The sequence below is a fragment of the Ascaphus truei genome, chromosome 18 (assembly GCF_040206685.1).
Source record: "Ascaphus truei isolate aAscTru1 chromosome 18, aAscTru1.hap1, whole genome shotgun sequence".
Taxonomy (NCBI): Eukaryota; Metazoa; Chordata; class Amphibia; order Anura; family Ascaphidae; genus Ascaphus; species Ascaphus truei.
This window is the reverse complement of record NC_134500.1, coordinates 37601922-37615433: the sequence shown is the minus strand read 5'-3', so window position 1 is coordinate 37615433 and position 13512 is coordinate 37601922. Positions and strand designations below refer to the sequence as shown.

At 45.5% G+C, this 13512-nt stretch overlaps 1 protein-coding gene across 4 annotated transcripts in view; it reads left to right on the top strand.

Moving 5' to 3' along the window:
- Nucleotides 1–13512, top strand: part of LOC142469167 (long-chain fatty acid transport protein 2-like) — a 147679-nt gene that overhangs the window by 9811 nt on the left and 124356 nt on the right. For 2 of the 4 annotated variants that reach the window (XM_075576124.1, XM_075576125.1), the window contains exon 3: nt 4412–4570. The exons of the other annotated variants lie outside the window; for them this stretch is intronic. In XM_075576124.1, coding sequence (XP_075432239.1) covers nt 4412–4570 — 159 coding nt within the window. The remainder of the gene's footprint in view (nt 1–4411; nt 4571–13512) is intronic. 4 annotated transcript variants of the gene reach the window in all.

The window sequence follows — 13512 nt, the reverse complement described above, 5'->3', positions numbered from 1 at the left end:
AAGGGGTAACCAGGAAAGCAAATACAAGCGGCCAGCGATTGTTTTAAGTCCCGGAGGCGGTAAACCTTCATCATGAGATCACTACGGCATTTGTTTTGCAAAGGGGTTAAACCTACAAACACAATCAGATCCTCAAGCATGGGTAATATCTCACATAGAAACTGGTATTCACACTGGGACTGGTTTACAGGCTGGGACAGGCTTTCAGACAGAAACTTACCAACCCTCACCACAGGGCGGTCCGAGTTTGTGCGGCCGAGCATACTGTCAGGGTTCTGCTTGCCACAAACCAGGGTCGGACCGCGAGGCTGAGGTGGGGTTGTAAAAGCACCGACCTGAGACCGCGCAGGCTGATCCGGATTGCGCAGTTCGTTGTCAAACGTAGCAGGATCAGGAAAGGAGAAGACAGCGTCGTCGTTGTACAAGCCAGGGTCAGGACAGGAGATATCAGGATAACCATTGTTCAGGCAAGAGTTCGGCAACAGGTAGTCAGGAGAGCCCCGCTTCAGCTTAGGAGCGCGGGGTTGGCCTCTGCGCGAGCGACGACCATGGCCCATGGTACTGGTCACAGGAGATGGTAGGCAGACCAGAATAGCACACCGCTTTGCTGCACGGGTGCACCAGTGCTACAGCGCAAGAGTCCTGAGCGGCTGGGGAATCCTCTGTAACAGCGCAGGAACCAGGACACGGCCTCTCTAGATTAGGGAAAGAGTAGGCCCCAGGAACCAGGAAGCTGAAGATCCACAGGGAAACCTCCGCTACAGTGCAGGAATCAGGAGACTGAAGAGCGCGGGGGATACCTTTGCCTCAGTGCAGGAAAGCAGGAAGCTGAAGACATAGGGGATACCTTTGCTTCAGCGCAGGAGAACAAGCGGGAACTTGAAGGAAGCTGAAGGACGCAGGGCGGAACCTCCGTATCAGCATAGGAGAACAAGCGGCTTGAAGGGAGCTGAAGGACGCAGGGCGGAACCTGGTATCAGCATAGGAGAACAAGCGGCTTGAAGGAAGCTGAAGGACGCAGGGCGGAACCTGGTATCAGCATAGGAGAACAAGCGAGGGCTTGTGGCAAAACAGTAGACATCCAGTTAGGACTATGCTCGGCAGGGAGCATTATGGGAAGACAGTACTTAAAGGCCAGCGGGCCAATCCCCGGAGGGGGGTGTGAAGGTACTGCTCCAATGAATGAATGCAAGTCTAGGTTGCAGTGATAGGCTGCACAGCTGCAGTAGATACCAGAGGGAGTGTGTATTGCTTTGATGAGTGAATCCAGGCTGCAGCAAACCTCAGGAGAGCTGATCCAGAACTGCACCGGTCTGCAAGGTAAGGCAACCAGTAAACCGTGGAGCGGATTCCTTACACAATCCTTCCGAAAAAGAGAATAACCCTCTAAATTAACTGTCCAGTCATGAGTTTCATCCCACCATGTTTCAGTAATGCCTATAATATCAAACTGCTCCCTTGCAGCTATTAATTCAAGCTCCCCCATTTTATCTGTCAGGCTTCTTGCATTAGCAAGCATGCATTTAAGTTTTTTTTCAGCCTGTACTACTATCTTATCTGCTCCTTCCTTTCTGCGCCCACTTGGTTTAGTCTTTAGAAGTTTTCTAGTATTATCTGTATTTACTATTGGTGTCTCACTGCTTGTCAAACTCGCCCTTGCCCCCATTCTACCTCCATACCACCTTGTATCCTCATCTATTCCATTTAGTTCATTATCTGTTTCATTCCCCTCCCCCTCCATCCTAGTTTAAAATCTCCTCCAACCTTTTTAGCATTCTCCCCCCTAGCACAGAAGATCCCTCTTCATTGAGGTGCAATCCGTCCCTAGAATATAGATGACACTTCTCAGAAAAGGAGTCCCAGTGCTCTAAAAACCCAAACCCCTCCTTCCTGCACCACTTAGCCATGCATTAACCTCCCTATTCTCTGACTGTCTCCCTGCGGTAGCGCATGGCACTGGTAGTATTTCAGAAAATACTACCTTGGAGGTCCTTGCCTTAAGCTTTTGGCCTAGAACCCTGTAATCATTTGTTAGGACCCTCCATCTTTCTCTAACTTTGTCATTGGTGCCAACGTGTACCAAGACCGCTGGGTCAATCCCAGCCCCCCCCCCAACAATCTGTCTACCCGATCCGCAATGTGCCGAACCCGAGCACCCGGGAGACAACAAACTGTTCGGTTCATGCGGTCCCGGCAACAGATTGCCCTATCTACCTTCCTAATAATGGAGTCCCCTACCACCACAATATTTCTTTGTATCTGAGCATCCTGAGTCCCCCCTGTGCTGGAGGAACTAATCCCCTGGCTGCTAGAGGAATTAGTCTCCCCCAGCCTTGCCATTTCTGCCCCAACATTCCCAATATCTTCACTCAACATGGCAAATCTATTGGCATGTGTCAGCTCAGAAATGACCTGCCTCTCCCTATTGCCCCTGCTTCCCATTCTAACTTCTCACCCAGCTACCTACCTGCTCCTCACTAACAGCAACCAAGCTACCTACCTGCTCCTCACTAACAGCGCCACCATCTGCACCACTAGTCGAAGCAAGGGCCTGCTCAGTGAGCTCTAATTCCTTTTCAAGATTGCCAATGTCCCTCAATATTGCAAGTTGCCTCTTCAGATCAGCAATCTCTGATTCTAAAGAGACCACCCACTCACACCTTTCACAGCGGTAAGCTCCTTGGAACAGCTGCTCCAAGTGCACATACATGTGGCAAGATGTGCATTGAGTGGCATTTTCAATCCTGCTCATTCTAGCAACTATGAAGTTTATAAGTACTAACAGTAAACTGTACTTCAATAAACTATACCTTGTTTAACCGCTTCCTTGTTCAAACTGCTTCTTGTTCTAACTGCACACACTTTAAACAACCAGCACTTCAAATCAACCACACAGATTAGTCAGTACATGCAAGCATGTGAATTTTCATCTTTTCTATGCCCGTGACATCTATGGGAAGAAGCTATGACATGTGGTAACGTATAGGGAATTTTGCTATGTGTATCCTTTTATTTTAAGAAACTGCATTTATTGTAAATGTTTGTTCTTGTAATAATTATTTTTCTGTAACTTAAGCACTGTATTTTTGAACATTAAAGCCAAACCGTAATAATTATTTGGGCGCTGATTTAACTGTTGCACGCTTTGTAGAGAGTATTAAAATTTTCGGACACATTCTGCTATACATATTTTTGTGAGTTAAGCACATAGTTTTTTCTGTAATAAACAGGGACCATTAGACTGTGCAAATTTCATATTTGATATTTCTTTGGTGGTGGAAGCAGATAGATATAATTGCAATGGAGTAAAGGGTAAATAGGAACTAATTTAGTTAGTTTATCTGTGTGTATTATGGGGCAAGAAACAGATAAACTAAATAGAATAGATAGGGATGGGGAAATAGCAAGGGGTCATGGAGGTAGAATGGGGGCACCCAAATAAAATGCAGATACAGTAATACTAGAAAACTTCTAAAGACTAAACCCAATTGGCACAGAAAGGAAGGAGCAGATAAGATAATAGTACAGACTGAAAAAAAACTTAAATGCATGCTTGCTAATGCAAGAAGCCTGACAGATAAAATGGGGGAGCTTGAATTAAAAGCTGCAAGGGAGCAGTATGATATCATAGGCATTACTGAAACATGGTGGGATGAAACTCATGACTGGGCAGTTAATTTAGAGAAAAGTTGTTCCCATGGGAGGATTGGCTGGGTGTGTTAGAGATATGACCCTTAACACTATAAAAAATGCCTGCAGCCCAGTCCTAGATAGATTCATATGAGATTTTACCAAGATCCATCCAAGTACAGCGTCAGCGATTCCGGCGTGTGAGGGGTTAACAACATCGTAACCAAGGATCGTGTCCCTCTTCCAAAATGTATTTGAGCTAAGGATTCCCGAACGAATCCTGTAAGGACCAAACGAAAAGATTCCTTTCGGCGGAGATACAGGGGTGGCATCTTGTGCCCCTAGCCAAGGATTGTCACACAGCTCACATCACGCACCCACTTGCATGCGTGCAGGGGTGCCCAGAGACTTTGTTTTCAAGTCATTCGTTCCGTGGACATTTTATTTAGTTTCCCCATCCCAGTAGGTGTTTATTAAATGTAATTGTGAAGAATTTTGTGTTTGTCTTAAAAGGAAATAAATTACAATTTATTTTGCCCTCCTTGTGCTCAATCCAAAATCCCAGTATTAATGTGATGATAAGACTTGGTCTCCCGTGACACTACTCAATAGATTTATTTAAATGTTTTGCAAACCTGTGAGTGCCTGTGTTATATCCAGGAGCAATGACACTGGCTACAATTATAATACACTGGTTTCATTTATTCCATGTATATGATTATATTATTTGTTGGCCCATCAGCTGTGATTATTTATTCTACTGTTGACTTCTTTCTGCCAGGACTCCCTAAAGCTGCCATTGTATCTCAAGCCCGACTCCTAATATGCTCCTCATTTTCTACCTTATCTGGCATTACATCCAGAGATGTTCTGTACATTCCTCTTCCTCTTTATCACAGTGCTGGACTTATGATTGGAATTCGAGGATGCATTGAGACAGGTAATTAGTGTTAAATTACACAAAATTAATTTTCTATTGTAACTTAGTGATGATGATTTTGAATATGTACTGTATGCATGTGTTGTCATTACAAAATATATATTTCTCTCTTGGTTACCTACATATAGTATCGTGCAGGAGGATCTATGTAGCCTAATAATCAGAGCATATTGTATGTGTATACACACAATTGTGTGCTCCTCGTGGAATTTAAGACAATAAAGAATAAAAAGACAAAGAAGGAAAGGTTTCCCCACTGCATATAGTACTTACGCACTTGTAACGATTATTATGCTGCATAATTAATGGATAGAAATAAAGATAGAGGACAGTATCATATTGTGGAAGAAGATACCTGATTAACTGGCGCTCCCATGGGTTCTGGGACCCGCTTCTCGGACTGTGCCCCCACGGACACACCGTCTGGCACTACCGATGATGGACACAAGGCAGGGCACCGGTGTGGTGCCCTCCTCGGCCTGCAGGGAGGCTGTCAGGGAGATGAGATCCCCAGCACTGGGTTGACTGATCTCTCTCTCTCCTTCTTGGGTGCTCAGCTGACACTCTCGCATTAAAGTGTCAGCTCTTGGGACTATCGGGGTCACCTTCTCGGGGCATGGTACCGGGGTGGCACCATCCTCAGCCAGCAGGGTGGCTTTCACGGAATGAAGATTCCTGACACTCACTGCTAGTTGAACGAACTGTAACCTCTGTGCTACCGTCGAGGTTGGACGCAACCTGTCATAGAGCGTTAGAAGTTCAACTAGCGTGATTGGCACGGTTCCAGGGGCAACCATAGGAGGATTGATGTCCCCCTATAAAACACTCTCTGGGCTTGCTCTCGGGGCTCACTGTCCAGCTGGTAGTGGCTACGATCACTACCTCAGGAGTGCATTCAGCCATCCAGCTTCGTGCCACTCCAAATCCTCGCACATGTCCCTCTGGCACCTGCCGCGCGTCGGCAGCCCATAGAGCGCACACCGGGCAACCACAGATTTCCTATCCCAGAACCAGTAACTGTCCTCTGGGTACCCATCTTCACCCTGTGGCACTAAACTAAGGGACAAGAACCAGTGTGATTCCCGATTTTGTAAAAACGTGTTTTCCGACACTACTTGTTTTGAGAGCTTGCAATCTACAAGCTCACTTTGTCCTATAATTCCCCGCAGGAAGCTATAGTGCAAAGCCCTATGATCCCACATGCTGGCACCAGAAAAAAGCCTGTCACGGTAGCCCAGAGCTTTTAACACCATTTATATTTAAGGGATCAATCACAAGGCAAAACAAGGCAATGAAATACAATATTTTATTTGGTTTATTTGGATAAGACCTCAGAAACACACAGAAATACAAAATACAGAGAATATCCACACTTACTTTGGGTCTAGGGTAAAAACTAGGCTTTCCTAGGTGCAAGGCGCCTGCTTCAGCAAAAGCTTACCTTGTCCATTCCACGGAGCTGAAATAAGCCTGAAACAGGTAAATTCACTCCTCAGAACCAGTCCTCAGCTTGGCTAGGAATTCCCTGGCATCGCAATTCCCCTGGGAACCTTACCGGCGTGTCATTGGACTAGTCCCAAGACTATCTATAAGTTCGAATAGACAGAGAGTCCCAAAAAACTGATCTGCAGCAGCCCCTTTTAGAGACTACTTTTTTACATGGACAGATTCTTTCAGCCACTCAGATCGTGGGAACGTGTCCCACAAGCCAATTAGAGCAGGGCTCATCTGGCTGATGATGTCAGAGGCAGGGGGTGTGTTGATCTGGCTCAGGATGCCCTGTGGGCGGGACATATGTTCTGGCCAATAGGAAAAGCACCTACGATCGCCTTCTTTTCCTTAGTTAGCCCATTGCCTCCCGCTGGGCAGGCGCCACTAAGTCTGGCAGACCAGAAGGTTTCCCCCCCAGGAGTTCTCTGTTCTCCAGACCCAGTGCTCCGCCCTGCCCCTTCCACTTAGCACCCCGACACTTCTCAACATCCCATCTCCTCCTTCATCTATGGATTCTATGCAGACTAGCTGGCATCTTGAACATATGCCCAGGCTGACTGTATAGAGCCTAATAGTAAATGTAAAAAAACCATAAGTCATACTTTATTACAGCATACATTTTGGGGTACCTCTTATTCGGTTGGGGCACCCACAAACCCAATACCGGCTCTGGGATACCATGGCACTAACTGGGGTACCCCTTTAAACTAGGGATTCCCTCAGCAACAGGGATACCTGTTCATCCCTGTACCTCATTCACCTTTCTGAGCTATGCTGAAGCAGAGTACCCAAGTGGTGAGTCATGGTTACGTTTTTAAGGGAAGATACTGCCGGGGCAATGTGTATACATGTATCCGAAAATCAGGCATGATTGTCGGATACATTTATCAGGAAACCGGTAACTCTGGTCCCTTACTTGATATGCCCATTCTGACACCACTTTCTCCACAAAACCCCCCTTAAAACTCAGGCACCAGAAATCCCTGTTTGATTGCATGCCCAGAAAGGGAAAAAAAAACAAAAAATGATTTAATACATACAATACAATGTTACTGGGCCCAAGGGCTAACTCTCTTGGACCCTTATACACGGATCAGGGGTAATAAAAATCAGGTTTGACCTTTATTGAAGAGCCTGGTTACCCCGTACCGTCACATCCATCGCTGTCAACAGTGGGTGGTTGAGGTTCTACTGTGTGTGCATAGTGGGTATGTGTACCATCAATGTTGTATACCATCATTATTTTTCAGGCTCCAGAGTGATGGATGGTGCAATCAGTTGGTTCCAATGAGGACATTTTCACCCAGGGGAGGGTGTAACAGGACTGGTCCCAGTTCCCTCTCTGTCATTGTCCTGGTAGCGCTACAGGCTGTGACAAACTATTCCAAGGGGCATTGACTCCCCTCACGCTACTCTTTGAGTGACAGAAGAGGAGGTGACCTGGTGTTTGTGTGCAGCCAATAGTGGTGCAGACACTAGGCCCTCTCCTTTATCTCAAAGGGGAAGTGCCAAACTGTTAGTCAGCTCTGGTCTGGAGTTTGAGACTGGAGGAAGGGCTTTGAGTCTCTCCCATCAGGGATGAGCGTGCCCACCTAGGGGGCTGGGAGTCCATCTAAATTACTGGAGAGGCCTCAAGACTACCAGAGGTCCAGCACCATCCAGAAGGTTGGGACCTTCTGCTATCCACCTGCATCCGCTGTGTGTAACATCTACAGTGACTGCAATAAAGCCCTTTGTTTTATATACCCCTGCCTGAGTTGCAGTATATGGGCAGGGGAGGGAATGAAGTGTGCTTTGGTGAGAACTACCTCTGGGATTCCTGGAGCTCACGGAAGCTGGAGGCACTGTCATTATGAAAGAAGTCTGAATACATCAAAAGCCTGTCCCTGTCCCCACATCACAACGGACATCTCAGCTCTCCTGGACCCTCACAGGTATGCCAGCACCACATTACCTGAGGAGCAGCAGTAACATCTCCCAGAGGGAGGGGGGGGGAAAGCAGTGCTACTATGTTTATATCTATCAAAAATAGAAAGCGTGGGCTCCATAGCATAAATCTTTAAAATAGGTTTATTAGTGAACAATATAAAAATGCAACTCACAAAGGTCGCTTGAACTTATGCATAGAAGAAACTGTAGCCAGGATCGAGGGTAGAAGTCACTGTTTTGACGCGCATTCAGAAGCGGAACAGCATCTCTAGCAGTTCCACAAGGACCTGGTATTCATCAATACTGTGATCTAAGATTGTGGAACTGCAATTAACTTGGGTACCAGTTTCTGGGGGAACTTCGACACGCACACGAATGTGGAACTACGTCACCAAAATTCCACGAGGACACGGTACCAGCACACAAACAGTGACTTCTACTTCTACCCATGATCCTGGCTTCAGCTTCTTCTATGCGCAAATTCAAGCGACCTTGGTGAGTTGCATTTTTATATTGTTCACTAATACACCCATTTTACAGATTTATGCTATGGAGCCCACACTTTCTATTTTTGTTTTATAGATTGTTGAAGGAGTTGGTTTTCCCTGAGAAGAGCTGCTTGGAGTCTCCGGAATCTCATCTACTTGGTTTATTTGTATCTACCATTTGTTCATTCCCTCACGTATCCCAATCATATCCCATTTATTCCCCCTTTTTTCCGTATGTTTGTTATTGTGTTTTATATATGTAGTGTTTTGTGCTCTTTTGTTTTCTGTTATGGTAATGTACTATAGATATATACCTATCATTCTGTTTGCCTTGCCTTTTGATCTAGTGTCGGTTATTGCACTTAATCTACCTTTCCATCCCTATGTAATGATGCGGTCACCACAAACAAGGCGTGAGGTGGGGATTTGATAAACGCCAACCCACAGCCGCGTGGGCACGTCTGGAGTGTAGATAGGTTGAGGTAGCCGGGTCGGGGTTGAAGAGGTCAGGATGGTCAGTTATACTTGCCGAGGTCTGGATTGGAGAGGTACGAATCATTGCAGGTACCTTACCAAGTTTGGGATTGGAGAGGTGCGGATCAACATGGGTAAACCGGGAGCAGAGAGATACGGATATGGATCGTCGTTGGTAAGCCAGGTCAGAAGCGGAGAAGTGCAGAATCCAAAGGACAAGCAAGGTCAGACTACACGGAACAAGACAGGCAAGGCTCAGACTGGAGGCAGGACTGCAGTGAACACAGTGCCCGTAAACAAGGTTATGCTCAGCCAATGTGCTAGAGGGTAGGCTGAGTATATATAGGAAGAACAGACCAATGTGAAGGAAGCATACTCCCTAGTATGCATGTGAAAAGGAAAATCATGCGCAAATAATATCACAACAGATCAAAGGTAACACAGATGATATCCTATCCTTAATGAGTGCAGCTCCTGGCGTAGAATTCAAACCAAATTCAATCAGCAAATGAAGGAGAAACAGGTGCGCAAATCACATCAGGATATGTAAAAGAAAGTAAAAACACAAAATAGTGCAATATTGTCTACTTCAGCAAGTTAGTTTCAATGCTGAAAGTTCTATAAAATTTGCACTCACGTGTTTAACGTGAAATGAAAGCGTTGTGGTTATTCAAAGTTACCAACTTATGTCTCCAGACAGGTACTCCAGATCCACATAGAGAGAAGAAATTCCATATACAAAAGAGGGGAAAAGCAAAATAGTACAGTACTGTTTTTAATGTTAAAACACAAAGTATTCCACTTACATAAGTGCATTTGTTTGAGAGCATTCAGACCACACTGGGTGATATCAGTGACCACTAAAGGAGCCCTTGTTGATGACATGTAGAGTGGAGGACAACTTTAATCAGCTCAGTACTTGCTGTGACGGCTGTGGAGCAGATGCTGTTGCTGTGAATATTTTGTCTGACCCTATGACCCAGTGTGGTCTGAATGCTCTCAAACAAAGGCACTTATGTAAGTGGAATACTACTATTATTTTGCTTTTCCCCTCTTTTGTATATGGAATTTCCTCCTCTCTATGTGGATCTGGAGTACCTGTCTGGAGACATAAGTTGGTAACTTTGAATAACCACAACGCTTTCATTTCACGTTAAACACGTGAGTGCAAATTTTATAGAACTTTCAGCATTGAAGCCAATTTGCTGAAGTAGACAATATTGCACTATTTTGTGTTTTTACTTTCTTTTACATGTCCTGATGTGATTTGCGCACCTCTTTCTCCTTCGTTCCCAAGTATGCATAGTTGTGGTTGGCTAATGGAGGCAAGACAGGTGAATCCTATTACACAGCGGAATGGAGTAGACTCTGCGCACTTGCGCGGGTGCTGTGCATAAGCCGGGACCGCACCGGGAGGGGCGCGGATGGCGGATCCTCACAGTACCCCCCCTTCAAGAGCGACCTCCGGGCGACTCCAGGAAGGCTTGTCAGGGTATCTCTGATGGAAGAGACAGAGAAGTCTGTGTGCATGGAGACGATGATGAGGAATCCAAGACCTTTCTTCGAGTCCGAAGCCCTTCCAGTGCACCAGGTACTGGGTTGATCCTCTGGAGGACCTGGAATCCAGGATAGATTGCACCTCGTACTCCTGTTGGTCTTGTACGAGGCAAGGAGGAGGAGGTGAAGATGGGTCAGAAGAATGAGAGTTCAGGGTAACCGGCTTCAGGAGGGAGACGTGAAATAGGGAAGGTATTCTCATAGACGGTGGGAGACGTAGCTGGTAAGTGACTGGGTTGACTCTCCGTAATAGCGAATGGTTCTATAAATCTAGGTGCCAGTTTCAGCATAGGGACCTTGAGTTTGATGTTTTTAGATGACAACACACCTTGTCTCCTGGTTTAAACTCTTGGATCCTTCTTCAGTGATGATCTGCCCTGTGCCTTTTGTCTGGTAGTTGCCATCTTGAGGTTCTCTTGAATCCTTCTCCACAGCTTTTGAAGACTATTGATTCTGTCATCTGCTGCTGGTACCCCGGAAGTGGAGATGGGTAAAAGTAATGGGTGCATAGATTATGTGGTAATTATTTATTTATTTATTTATTTATAAAATATTTTACCAGGAAGTAATACATTGAGAGTTACCTCTCGTTTTCAAGTATGTCCTGGGCACAGAGTAAAACAAATAATACATGGTTACAAATACAGTTACATAAATGAACAAGGTATACATTTATATACAAGACATTGCATGCACAGTTAAAGAAAATATATATTATGAGCTTATGAAACAGTTACAGACCAGATTAAAGTGTGAGACAGCCTTAGATTTGAAAGAACTTAAGCTGGTGGTGGATATGAGAGTCTCTGGTAGGTTGTTCCAGTTTTGGGGTGCACGGAAGGAGAAGGAGGAACGTCCGGATACTTTGTTGAGTCTTGGGACCATGAATAGTCTTTTGGAGTCTGATCTCAGGTGATAGGTACTGCATGTGGTAGGGGTGAGGAGCTTGTTCAGGTAGCTGGGTAGCTTGCCCAGAAAGTATTTGAGGGTGAGACAGGAAAGGTGAACTTTGCGCCTAGACTCTAGTGATGACCAATCTAGTTCTTTGAGCATTTCGCAGTGATGTGTGTTGTAGTTGCATTGGAGAACAAAACGACAAATTGAATTGTAGAGGGTGTCAAGTTTGCTAAGGTGGGTTTGAGGAGCCGAGCCATATACTATGTCTCCATAGTCAATAATTGGCATTAGCATCTGCTGTGCAATACGCTTTCTGACCAGGAGACTTAGGGAGGATTTGTTCCTGTAAAGTACCCCTAGTTTGGCATAGGTCTTGGTTGTCAGGGTATCAATGTGCATCCCGAATGTTAAGTGGGAGTCAAACCATAAGCCCAGGTATTTAAAACTAGTGACAGGTGTTAGGGTGGTTTTAGCGTTGGTTCTAATCAGGAGCTCAGTCACTGGAAGCTTTACAAATTTAGTCTTGGTCCCAAATACCATTGTTACAGTCTTGTCAGTGTTTAAAAACAGTTTGTTTTGGGAAATCCAGTTTTCGAGTCTCAAAAAGTCAGACTGAAGTATGTGTTGAAGGTCAGAGAGGCTATGGCTGTGTGCATACAGGATTGTGTCATCTGCATACATGTGTATTGAGGCTTCCTTACAAGCTGTGGGAAGATCATTAATGAACACTGAGAAGAGTAGGGGCCCCAGAACAGAGCCTTGCGGGACACCACAGGTGATATCCAGGGGGTTGGAGTTAGAGCCTGAGATGGACACATGTTGGGATCTTCCTGATAGGTAGGACTGAAACCAGTTTAAAGCATGTTTCCCTATTCCAGAGCTCTGGAGTTTGTTAAGCAGGATAGCATGATCAACTGTGTCAAAAGCCTTTGCAAAATCTAGGAATACTGCACCAGTGAGTTGTCCCCGTTCCATTCCACACTGGATTTCATTGCAAACTTTTAGCAGGGTAGTTACGGTGGAGTGTTTGGGACGAAACCCAGACTGGAATTGGCTAGGGAAATTTGTCTTGGTGTAGAACTCGCTTAATTGGGAGTGGACACATTTTTCCATAGCTTTGGATAGAATTGGGAGATGTGAGATTGGCCTGTAGTTTGAGACAGTGTTTTTGTCCCCACTTTTGAAGATTGGGACAACTCTGGCAGTTTTCCAGGTCTTAGGGATATGGCCTGCAGACAGGATAGAGTTGACTATGGACGCAATTGGTTTGGCAATGGCTGGGGCACCAAGTCGTAGGAACCTAGATTGTAGTAAGTCGGGTCCACATTGGCTGCTTAGTTTTAGTTTGAGGAGCGCTTGTGTAATCTCCTCTTCAGATACTGGGCTAAATTGAAAATTGTGGGCAGTGTTGGGAGGGGGTGGGACTATAGGGGTACTCCCAGGATGAGATTCAGGTTTGGGGTTTGTGCTGCGTTTCGCTAATAGGTTAGTGGCACACCCCACAAAGTAATCATTGAATGCATTTGCAATGTCAGTGGGGTTTGTCAGAGTAATATCCCCCTTAGTGATATTACTTGGTTGTTGATGGTTAGGAGGCTGGAATATATTGTTGATAACCTTCCAGAAATTAGCTGGGTTTGATGTATTCTGGAGGAGATTGTCAGAGTAATATTGTGCTTTTGCATGCCTTGTTTGCCTTGTGCACACGTTCCGCAGGCATCTGTAGTGATTGAGATCCTTGGTAGTGCCAGTTACTTTGTAGCTTTTCCACAAGGCATCCCTGAACTGGTAGAGTGCTATAAGGTCAGGTGTAACCCATGGAAGGTGGGCCCCCCGTACCCTTATTTTGCGTAGTGGAGCATGGGTATCGCAGAGTTTTAAGAACTCGGATTGGAAATAGTAGAGCGCAGAATCAGGGTCGGGAATTAAATCGATTCTGTGCCATGGGCAGTTGGTAAGGTCATCCAGAAACTGTTGTGGGTTAAAGTTTTTAAATGTTCTAGTGAGGAGAACTTTAGGGCTTGAATGGGGCGGTTTAATTTTCCTTACACAGTACACTATTGCATGGTCACTGAAAATGTCAGGAAGGATGCCAGAGGATTGGAT